Below are 11,759 nucleotides of genomic sequence, written 5' to 3' on the forward strand. Positions count from 1 at the left end.
ATGTGGCTGCCGGCAAGCCGGGAGGGAGCCAAGAGCTGACAAAGGAGGCTGAAGGGCTCGCGCTGATTTTTATCTCATGTTTACTGAGATATTCTGGGAACCTTATTTTCAGTCGGTTTTCTTATTTTTACCTCCTGGAAGAATGGAAAGTGCTTTGATTGCTGGTGCTGTCAGGCAGCCTCAATGCACTTTGAGAGACAAGAAAAAAAACCCCACCCAACAGTCTCCCTCCATCCCACCATTCACAGGCAGCATGAACATCAATACATTTACTGCATGATCACCTCCAGCAGCCCAGAAATCTCACCCGCTGCCCTTGACAATGGACAGAGTCCCCCCATGTCCCCACCATGCTGGACTGGCTCTGTTGTACCTCTGACACCAAAATCCCCCCAAGGAGTTGGGAGCAAACTGCTTTGCCTTCCTCAGCAGCGGAAGACGACCAGCGAGCATTGCAGCTACACAGTAAACCGGATAAAGAGACCACATGCCCAAACCAGGGATGCTTACGGTGCTCTGCAGGCCAGACACCTTCAGAAAATCAGCCCCTTCCGAAGGGTTTCAAGGAATGACCAAATCCTTGAGCTGCTCACTGCAGAAAAATTACTTGGGAAACCAACCCAAGTCACTGTGACCAATAAACCTGGTGCTGAAAGCATGAAGCAGAAGAAACAGCCGTGCAGGAATGTGACCTGTCTGGCAAAGCAGTGTCCAGATGCAGAACATCTGGCCGCATGGCAAGGTGTCTGTGCCTTCATCTCCGGGCTGAGGGGCAGGCAGAGGAGATTATGGGACCTTTAAATAGCTGGGGGATTTTATATTATTGCTTTTCTTTAAAATACTTTCTTTTTTCTCTCTTCTTTACAGTGGCACTGTCAGCAAGTCCTTATTAAAAGGGATTTCTTCAACATGTTCTTTGAAGCAACGCGTGACAACTAACAACGTGCGACTTGCACAAGCCATCAAGGTTCCTTATGGGCAGGATGGATGTTTTAATTAAGCCAGTAACAGAAGTTTCAAAACAAACCTTTGAACCACAACACCGTAAGCACATTTTTCTGCAAGCCCAAAGGGTACTGTTGGTTTTCCCTGCCCAATGCACTGGCTCTAGCAGCTTTCCACCTCCCTCTATCACCTCTCTTCATGATGGGGGGAAGTTCCCCATGCCCACGGCGGCTCCTTATCAACCCAACACTCAACAACTCCCTGAACATATTTTTATGGGGAACACATTACTGTCAAAGTGACCTTCACCAAGTCTCACACTGCCGTGCAGAGACTCACGGTTTAGCTAAAGAGAGACAATAATCATCATTAATGCCTGTTTAATAGAAGCCGGCGGTAATCAGTCATCCTGTTGGTGCAGAGATTACCCAGCTCTGCAGGGAATACGCGATCTTTTTGACTGAGCATTTTCTAAGATTTTTTTGTTTCCAATCCCTGTTGATGGGAGGCAACTGAAAGGATAAAAAAGACCCCTAAAACTGTAAGAAAGATAACTGTTAATTTCTGACAGTCCTCTCTGTGTTGGAAACAGAATCACCCTGGGGCACCAACTCTCTCCTGCGGTATTTCTGCCCACTCAACCAGGAGAGACTCTTCCCGGTGGGCACGCTGGGAGGGGAGCATCTGCCCGGCAGGTTTCCCCATCCAGCAGCTCAGGGGTGGAAACAGCTGATCCTACTGAATCAGCAGCAAAGGGAGAACTACACCCAATGCCAGAACTACACCCAATGCCCGGCCAAAACGATCGGCCCAGGGATGTCCAACCTCCTCCTGCCACAACCACTGGCCGTGGCGATGCTGGCCACCATGGGCTGGGGACCCGGACAGCTTGTCCACACACACACCAAGGTAAAGAGCATGGCCAAACTCATCCCAATGGATAGGCCACATGGTCCATACACCCCCCATGCAGATGCACCCTGGGCAAGCGTTTTTATGCAATTATATATTTATGGTATGGTATATATGAATAATTCCCATATTCCCAAGAGGCCTGTAAAGCCTGGTACTCTCCCAGCAGCAGGACAAAGAGACCTGCAGCTCAGAGTGGGGATCCAACCAGTGCTGAAACGCCCTCCCCACCCTGTTCCCTTGGCTTCTCTGCATTGTCCCTTCCTTCCCACTTGGGCCCAGCCTTTTGGAGGCAGTGAGAGGATTTGATTATCCCTGTTAATGGGAATATCACCTCCAAGTCTTTTAAGTGGATTCAGAAAACCTCAGTGTCTGTCCATCCCCAGGGGAAGGGATGCCATCCTCCCTTTCTGTCTGTGAAGCCTGCGGCAAGCATTGGCAAGACAAGCACCGAACAACAGCCAGCAGCAGCAAATCCTGTGCCCAAGCCCAGGGCGGTTGGTGGGAGCACCCTTATCCCCCTCCCATCGAGTGTGAATGCCCATTCCCAAACCCAGCACACAAACAGGGGCAACGCCTGCGCTTCAGGCTCAGGGAGACCTGCACGGTGCTGGCAGGGCTCAGTAGCTCACCCCAAATCCCAAATGGTGATGGGGGGCTGCACGCAGGAAAACAGAACACTCAGTTCTGCAGCTGTTCCAGCAACACAGCCTGAGCTCCCCCAAAGCATCACGTGGGGCTAATGCAACCTGCTGAGCGGCACGGGGAAATGTTGGGGCTTGCCAGCCCCATTTTCTCAACCCAACCTTGCTTTTCCTACCCGGCCCAGGACGGCCCCGTAGGCACTGCTGGGAGACGAGCCGGGAGCACAGTCACCACCTCCAGCCACTCCGTGGGGGCTCCAGCAGGGACCTCCCGAGAGAGAAGCAGGCGCTGCTGCCGCTCGAGCCTCTGCAGATTGGGCCCAGAGGGAGCCCTGCAACCCACTCTATCAACAGCCATATGGTCATCTACATTTTAATTGCAGAAGCTTTATTGCCGGGGATGATGCATGTGCTGGAACGGCACCAGCTCGTCTCTCGGAGCTGGGGCTGTAGGGCTGCCTGCAAGAAAAATCATCTTTTTTCCTTTTAAATAGACTTGCCAGGGAAAGGGGTGAGAGAGTCTCTACAGAGCCCTGACACAGCACTTGTGAAAGAGGTGCTGTAGGCATGGTGTCAGGGATAAAGGTGTGCTTGAAAATCACACTCAGGGCATGGCAGAGGCTTCCCCTGGCTGGGGGGACAGAGGATGCTCCCCAAGCACGGGGGGTTTTTTTGCCCAGTTTGGGGCACTGGAAAGTGAAGCAGCAGTGGCCAGACCCCATCTCAACACAACGCTGGCCCTACACAGGACCATGTCCTGCCACGCCGCCCCCGCCAGGCGCCTGCTCCCTTGCGCGGGAGCCAGGCTGGGGCCAAAAGCTGCATCCGGCAGCGGCGCCAGGCAGCTCAGCAAGCCCTGGGGGCAATCCAAATCCCCAAATGGAAGCGTGAAGGTTCTTACTATAAAGCACATCAAACACTTCCTCTACCATCTTCCTGAGGAGGTACACGTCTGATCCCTGGTCCGGGGAGACCCTGAGCACGCTTCGCCCGCACTCCTTTGCCTTCTTCTGCGCCTCCACGTCCTGCTCCTTCCTCTGCTGGACTCCTGCGGGGGGGAGAGGAGAAAACGGGAGACGCTGCGGTGAGAAGAGGGTTCATGGGTGATGCCACATGCGCTTTTCAGTGGCTGCGAAGCCACTGAACCCACTGGCCAGGTTACACCAACTTCAGCCAGGACTGAATGCACCCCTGCCCACCAAACCCCATACAAGATGGGGGTCCCATGGGCACCAGGCCCCTCACTGGCTCCATGGCATCAGCAAAGTCCTCTGGCTAGGCAGGCAGGTACCCCAGTCTCCCACCCACCCCAGCCCCCCAGCTTGGATAGGGCCACAGCACCTGGCAGCCCCCAGTGTGCAGGGGAAGGTGCCGGCACAGGCAGCGGGGGCGGTCACCCTGTGCTTGCCCCCCCCTTCCCTGGTTTTACTCACTCGGCTGCACTGAAACTGTTGTGATTAATTGGGCAGCACATTTCTTTTCTCTGGTTTCAATCTGCTTAGCCTTCAATCTCTCAGGAAAAGAAAATCCGCCTTTCTTGGAGGCTTTTTTACCCTTCAGCATCACGTAGCTCGGTAATACCAGCTATTTCCTGCTAATTTCCCCCATTAAACCTCAAATAAAGCATATCTTCAGCAATGACTTCCTTGCATCTCTAAACGCACAGAAAATTAAACACTACAAGTGCATTATTGCTGTTCTATCCAAAGCGATTCGCAAGGGATTTTCAGTGGCGAAGGACTAATTCCTTCATCATCCTCGACAGGCTCCTGCCGGTGATCAGCCCTGGATGCTGCCTGGGCGCTCAAGGAGGAGCTCGTGGATCCCCCCTGCCTGGAAACAGCCCGTGGCTGGGACATTGCTGGGATGGGGTCAAGAGGCACCCGGGGTAACCGCAAAATCGGCCACAGGAAAGGGGCCAGCCACCCAACACCGTGCAACCCCTGGCAACCCCTGGCAAGCTCCGCATCCCTCCTGCAGTGTGGGGAACCAGGCCCTGGAAAACTTTTTTGGGGTATTTTACCAAAGTGGTGAAATGCATCCTCATACGCACCCTCCTACGACTGACTCTCCCTCCTGGCTGGGGGCAAACGCTCCTCCGTTGACATTAATCCTGCTCACTGTCAATCCTCCCCGTGCGCCAGGCAAGGCTGAGCCAGAGGTTCAGATAAAGGAGCACATTCAAGCAAGGTCTGCGCGCCCAGAGAGATAAGAGACTTCTTACATCTCCCAGCGATGTCTGCTTTAGATTATTTCAGATCCTTTCTAAGGGGGCACCTAGACCATAAATCAGAGGCACTTCCAGGGATGCTTTCCACTGCATGCCAGTTGTAAGAGCTTTATGGAGCAGAGTTGAGCCTGGGCCATTTATAATTCAAGACAGAGTTATCACGTTTCACCCTGTCTCCAGCATCAGCCGCTTCACCCAAACCCCATTGTCAAGATTTTGTGCTTTCAACCAGATGTGACCATTTCATTTTGACAAAGGTGTAAATGAAACCAAAGGAGAGGGGAATCAGGATCTAATGCCGGGCGCCTCGCCCCAGCAAGAATATATGTATATATATTTCTAGAAGTGAGATTTGCAGAAGGTCATCAAATATTGTGAGCTCTAAGGAGACACAGTTGGCATTTAATATGGAGCTCCCTCCTGTTGGCCACCCCACTGCCGTTCCCAGCTTGGGTACCTCCCTGCCTCTTGTGGGTGGTGGGAAGGGGAGGCAGAGTCACCTGTGAATGCAAGGAACACTCCCAAAATACCTCCCATCCTGCAAAACACAACGCGCCAAGGTGGAGGATAACTAGCGGCGGCTCTCCCGATGCACATGGCGTGGCGGGCAGGACAGAGGGGCAGAGCAGAGCCTCAGCAGGGAGCTGCTCCGGCAAAGCCATGCCGGCTCTCCTCGCACACATGCGGAAAACAACCCGAGCTGACAGCGACCCTGGCAGCTTTACAGCACCAACGTTTTCACTGGAGCAAATCCTGAACAATGTCTCCAGTGGATTAAGCCCCAGTACGGTTTCCATCAACACCATGTGTGTGCATGCACAGACGGGTCATTTCTCTCCATTGACATCCCATCATGTGTGTGCAAGCAGATCCGGGCCTGGGGTCCCCCCGGCTCTGGGGTCCCCAGCACGACCAAAGCCAGATCCCATCCTGGCTCCTGCACAGAGCAGGGGAAGCAGGGGTTGGCGTGCAGGGGATGATGCCATCCAAGAAATGCAGATCCCCATATACAGCACAGCTCCCACTTCCCTCTCAGCTCTCAGGCTGGTTTTGGAGAGCTGGCAGGGACACGGAGCCGGCACAGAGGGCTGGGTGCTGGCCTCACCACACGCAGGGCTGCTGCCAGCCAGACACATCCCTGCAATACCTGGTGACCCCAGTCTGAGCCGGGGGGGGACCACAGCTCTTGCTCACACCATCCTTTCACCACTGTCAGCCCCTCAAAAAAATAAGCAGCTCCACAACCAAGGGTCGCAGCTCCCAAATCCATCCCTGTTTTTCCAAAACCAGGAGAAAAACCTTGGCCCAAGAAAGCCTCTGCTTCTGGGAGATCACTAGGACAAACTATTTCTGCTAAGTCCTCAAGAGCCACTCCAGTGCACTGGCAGCGTTGCTGCAGGCCGACAGCACCAGGGAAACAGGGCAGCCATGCACCCCAGGGATGCTTTCGGAGAGGAGAGCTGGGGTGCGTGGTGCCCTCCCTGGGAAGGGAGAAGCTCCAGCCACGGTTCCCACCCACTTTCTCCATCACTTTAAACACCACTCAACCCCAGGGACAGACAGTGCCTTGGTGTCCCTCAGAATCACAACCCCTCCCATGCGCAGTGGGGGTCCTGGCTGGCACAACTGGAGCACCAACCTCAGCATGGGAGAAGACCACGCCAATGAGGATACTCACTGCAGAACTTCTGGAAGTCGGCTTGCAGCTCCTTGCGGGCACTGAGGAAGACCCGTCCCTTCTCGGTGCCCACCACGAAGGCGCTCTCCTCGTGCACGGCGATGCAGGCCACCTCTGCGTTCAGCTTGGAAAGCGCCGAGCACTGCGGGGAGGCACCGGGTCAGAGCGGCTGCAGGGGCAACCCTGCTTGGCACCCCCCACCCTTTTCCAGTGGGATTTTTTTTTTTCTTCCCATCAAAAGCAATGTTCTGGTTTGGGTCAGAATTTCATGGGGTTTATAACATCCCCTAAATGCTTCAGAAAGGTATCTGGCTGCGCTATAGTTTGCTGGAAAACAAGAACTATTTACCCATCATTTCACTTCACTTTTTCCTATCCTAAAAGTAAACATTCTATAGTATTTCTTTAAAAGAAAACATTCCTGTAAAAAAAAAAAAACCAAAAAACACCCAAACACAAAACAACAATTTGTATTTTTCCACCAGCTCTAATGAAATAAGGAGCACGGGAATCTTATTTCAGCTGCAGAACACTAATATGGTCAAAGTCTGGATTAGTCGAATGATTCTTCTTGTACACTTATGCAAAACATTAAAGAGATGGAAAAGACTTCCTCCATTAATCTGTTTTATGTAACGTGCGCTTCCTGTTGTACATAATACACATGTATATGCGTTTTTATTACTATTTTTTTGTATTATAATAGTTAGGCAGTGCTGACAGCGTGAGTCATATTCCCATAGCTACAGCACCAACACTATGAAGACGCTACCCCCAGGTCACAATTTAAATGGGTAAAACAGGGGAGATTTTCCCATCGGCAGCCCCGCTTAGACATGACGCCTGCCCCTGGCACCACAGAGGGGCTGGAGGATGCCGGCAGCCGGGGAGGGAGCAGAAAAGCAGCTGCCCATGGACCAAACCCCCCGGAGCTACCTGCAGCTCCCTGCATGCATTTACAGCCAGCTTGACTTGCGTGGGCTTAAACCAGTCTCTATATCGGTCATTTCACCTTGTGCTCGTCTTCAAGAGAATATCAAAACACATCCCCCCAAATAGATATTTTCAAGAAACCTCCTTACAAGAACCCAGTAGCAAATGAAAGTATTTTGCTCAAAAAGCCCAACACTCAAAAAATAAATATAAAATCTAGGGGATGTGATATTTGGAGGCAGACCAAATCCAAACCTAAGCCCGCCTGGAGATGTGCATGTGGCCCCACGGTTTATTTATCAAGCACGCAGGCAGCCAGGCTTCAGCGGGTGCAGAGCCCAGCCATGGTGAATATCCCAGTGCTGGGATAAAGGCTGAATTTCAGGAGCAGCCGGGCTTCCTGGTCCTGGTGTCAGCATGTAATGAGGACTGCGGCATGATGTATATTCATTAAGAAGCCAAACTATGATAACATGATTTGCTGTACAGGCTGGCATGTATATAAATCATCAAAGCTGCTTGGGGTGCGTCAGCTCCGGGGAACCTGCTCCTTAGCGGAGCGGTGATGGTCAAAAAGAAGGAAATCAGAATTAGTGAAAAAACAAAAACCCTACCTGCATAGAGAAGACGATGCGTCCAAGATAAATACATTAAATATGCCTTGGCTTTAAAAAGGGAGGGCTATTTAGCACATCGCATTGCATTAGGCATTTGTTACTACACACCCGCTTTCCCTTCTTGATCACATTCACAGTTAAAAATAAGATTAGCTCTGGTCCACGAGACTTAATCCAGACAGTTATCTTGTTTATGTAAGCAGGGCTGACTTAGGCAAGGTTTCCATCGGGAATTCTACGTCAAAAGATAGGAAAGTTATTTTCTTTGTTCTCAGAGATAAAAGCCATTGTTCTCCTGTTGTGTAAAAGCTCATGGTAACATTGGTAAAACATCAAGAAAAAAACACACTCCAACCACCCTACATTCAGTTGATACCAACATAAATATTAATGGGAAAACAATACACATCTGAGATTAACTCGGGCTGACTTCATGATCCTTATGGCTGTCAAGGCGGGAGAGAATTTTTATTTCCTAGCTCCAGCAGCTCCCTGGGCTTTCCAGCAGTGGAGGGGAGCAGGATGAACTCGACAGCCCTCCTCCCAGCCAACCCCGTTAAAGGGAGGCGAAATGATGGAGGGGGACGGGAACCCACCAGCCTCTTACCATTGAGTCTAAGGCAGACACTAAACTGGTGATGATTTCGTCTTTCTGGGGAAAAACCATATTCCACTGGTCAGCTCTGGAGGTGCTGAGAGTCACTTCTAAAGGCTTCCCAGCCAGGGCCATATTCACCTGAAAACAGAAAAAAAACAGATGGTAAATGCATTGCTGTTACTAATGGAGAGCCGGTGCTGAGCATCACCAGTGCAGCCCAACACCAGCATGTGCCATGGGCTGCAGCACAACGCTGGCATGGATACACCAGGGAAACTGAGGCACAGAGCGAGACCGGGGCCAACCCAAGCCACATGTTCCCCACGTCTCCTCTGCTGAAGGCAGGTAATTATGGATGCTGCCGAGCTGTGACCAAGCCCCAGGGTTGATGCTGTGTGTCCCAGCAGTGGCCAGGTCACCTCTGCCCTCGGATTTGCCCCAGGGAGACGCCAGCACTGCGCAGGGCAATATGGAGTGACCGTGCGGTGGGACGCCCCAGCCGAGCAGGCTGCGGCTGTGCCGAGCCGGAGGATGTGGCACTGAAGCAGTCGCAGAGCCCTCCCATGTCCGAGCTCTGCAGGCAATGGTGAGCAGGGGGTGACACACAGGTGCCTGCGGGGACACCGTGCTGGCCGTCCCCACACCTCCCTCCCTATACCCTAAGCAAGAGGGGAGCCCAGCACCCAAAGGTGTCCCTGAAAGAGGCCAAAGCCACAGGGAGCTCTGCCTTCACCCAGAGGAAGAGAGACAGCTCATGGCGCGGGGCTTCATCATCAAATCATCCCAGGCTGCAGCTCCTGGAGGACCATGCTGGTGGGAGCTGGACCGGGTGGCATGCCGGGACCCCATAGCCAAGAGGGGGCTCAGCCCCAGGAGCTCCATCCCACACTGCAAAAGGGGGAAAAAGGGGGGAAAACCACTGGTGCCCAGCCATATGTGCAGCAACTGCACCAGGTCTCTGCACCCAATGCACACATCTCACCATGACCCGTGGCAGTGCCAGCGCTGCAAGAGAAACTGAGGCAGGGGCTCACCCTGCATAAATCACCCCACTCCCACACTAGGGCACCCACAGCCGGTCCAGCATCACCCCACCACCACTCAGCACAGTCCCTCCCAGCTATCACCCCTCCGTCCGCAGGGCAGCGTTGTGCCACCCGGCTTTAATCCTGTGAATAAAGGGTGGCATATTAGCCAGCAACGCTTGGGAGCCACTCGAACCGGATCGTAAATCATGTGCTCAAAGCCGCAAGCGGATAAAAGAGACCAGAGAATTTCTAACAAGGTGAGACGGGCAGGAGCCGGGGAATATGAATGAAGCTGCCCACGCGTAACTCAATTTGTGGCTCAGCCAAGAGCCGTGGCCGCTCGGCCCTGCTGAAAACAAGGGTTAAAGTCAACAGCAACAGCCCAAATTCACCTTCCTGCCCCGGTTCACACCCATGTCCAAGCAGAAGGAATTTGCACACAAAGTGGGCTGTGCTGCCCCGTGCAACCAGGGAAATGGTGGATTTTGGCCCAAAATAACAAGTGACCCCATGCCGGCATCTCTGCAGGTGCCTGAGCATGCACGGGGCAGGGGGCTGACAGACATGCCCTCGGCCCCGCAAAACCTCACTGTTAGCTGGGCATGCAACAGGCTAACGAGGGTGGAGAGAATTCCCTGTTAAACAATAACGGCTGAATTTCAGAAATTGCTCTTGATGAGACCTCCAGGCTGACTTCCCCTGCGTCGCCAGCCGAAGAGAGCAGGCAAGCGGTGCTGAGGCCTCACCGGCACTTTTGCATGGCAGAGCCATAGCCGCAGCCACGCCAGCACTTCTGCTGTGCCACACTGACAGCCACCCAGCAAAATCCTCTTACACCCAGCTGACACATTAACGAAGCTGATGGATGACTCTTCTACCCCAGGATGATCTTGGGAAGAAAAAAAACCAAAAAACCCAAAATTAGGCATCAGCTTGCAAAATAAAGCAGGAAACAGAACGTGTGGTCCCGCAGCCTGGGCACTGCTGCCCTAGGGCACAGTCCCCCAGACGTCCCCACACTGGGGACAGGGCTCTGCCTGGCACCTCCAGCTTTACCATCATGAAAGGTTGCAGCAACACCAGGGAACAGTCCACCTTGCTCCAGCCCTGTGGTTTGTGCAGGGATGGACAGACGGACAGACCGATGGACCATTTCACCTACATGCTCCCGAGCGGCTCCCTCCACACTGCCCTGCGGGTGCAGGGAGCTTAAGATTTCTGCTTTTAACCAATGCTGTGTTAATAAGAGGTGCCTTGCTGCAGCTGGCAGGGAGCAGCGAGGTGACAGCGATGCCGATGCTGGCCCCGAGCCGCTCTCCCAGCCCGCAGGGGCTGCAATGCTGGGCTGGGGACCAGCCATTGCCTGGGGGCTGCTGTTGGGAAAGGACTCGGTCCGGGGAGCATCGCTCCCTTCTTAACCCCCTCACAAGCATTTGGTTGGAAAACAGCCTTATTTTGATGCCCATATGTATTTCTGAGTGCCTTAATTATTATTAAATATGACTGCTACGACATGGATGCTCTTGTTGCCATCTAGCAGCGTTTTGGAGAGCCGGTCCCTGCCTTGGTCGGGCTGGCCGTGGCCCCTTGGCAAGCTCAAGCTGCACCAACCTGCTCGGGAAGCGGCGCTTGTGGGGAAGAGATGCTCCTCCCTTGGCTGCAGAACGCAAAGCCACGAGCAGGATCTGGCCCCAGAGGAGGAACTGAAGGGAAACCCTGGGATAACGTCAGTGGGAAGCGGGGCAGGGTCCCTGCACCCTCCCCTACCCACTCCCTGCTCTGCAGGAGACCGGGACGAATATCATCCCTTTCACCTGGCTGAGAGTTTAATAAGGAAAATGGAGAATCGCTCAATGAGGAAAAAAGTCATATCAAACATCCAACCCAAGTAATACAACAGGACTTTAAGGGACAGGGGGGACGATATTCCCGTAAAGCTTTTAATCATTTATGGTCACGAAGAGCAGTGACAGCAGATTTGGAAAAGGGGGGAATAAAAGGGAGGAAAAAAACTTCACAGCAAGCGCTAGGCTTATTCAAATCAAATTAAGACGTATGGCTTGAAGTTGTTTGTCTAATCAAAGGGAAAGTAATCTTCAAGAAAACTGGGGTAAACCATTCTTATAGCAGTTAGGGCCAGCGGCAGGGAGTGAGGTGGGCAGGAAGGGTGCTGA

The 11,759-nt window shown here is 53.0% G+C and overlaps 1 protein-coding gene across 1 annotated transcript in view; it reads right to left on the reverse strand.

Moving 5' to 3' along the window:
• The window catches only part of GTF2IRD1 (GTF2I repeat domain containing 1), a 47,853-nt gene extending 39,164 nt beyond the window's left edge, over positions 1 to 8,689 (reverse strand). The window contains exons 1-3 of the mRNA XM_035900611.1: positions 8,567 to 8,689; positions 6,410 to 6,551; positions 3,403 to 3,549 (exon numbers count right to left, since the gene is read on the reverse strand). Of these exons, the coding sequence (XP_035756504.1) occupies positions 3,403 to 3,549; positions 6,410 to 6,551; positions 8,567 to 8,689 (412 nt within the window). The remainder of the gene's footprint in view (positions 1 to 3,402; positions 3,550 to 6,409; positions 6,552 to 8,566) is intronic.
• Positions 8,690 to 11,759: the final 3,070 nt, after the last annotated feature.

The sequence above is a fragment of the Egretta garzetta genome, unplaced genomic scaffold (genome assembly GCF_000687185.1).
Source record: "Egretta garzetta isolate BGI_Z169 unplaced genomic scaffold, ASM68718v1 scaffold108, whole genome shotgun sequence".
Lineage (NCBI taxonomy): Eukaryota > Metazoa > Chordata > Aves > Pelecaniformes > Ardeidae > Egretta > Egretta garzetta.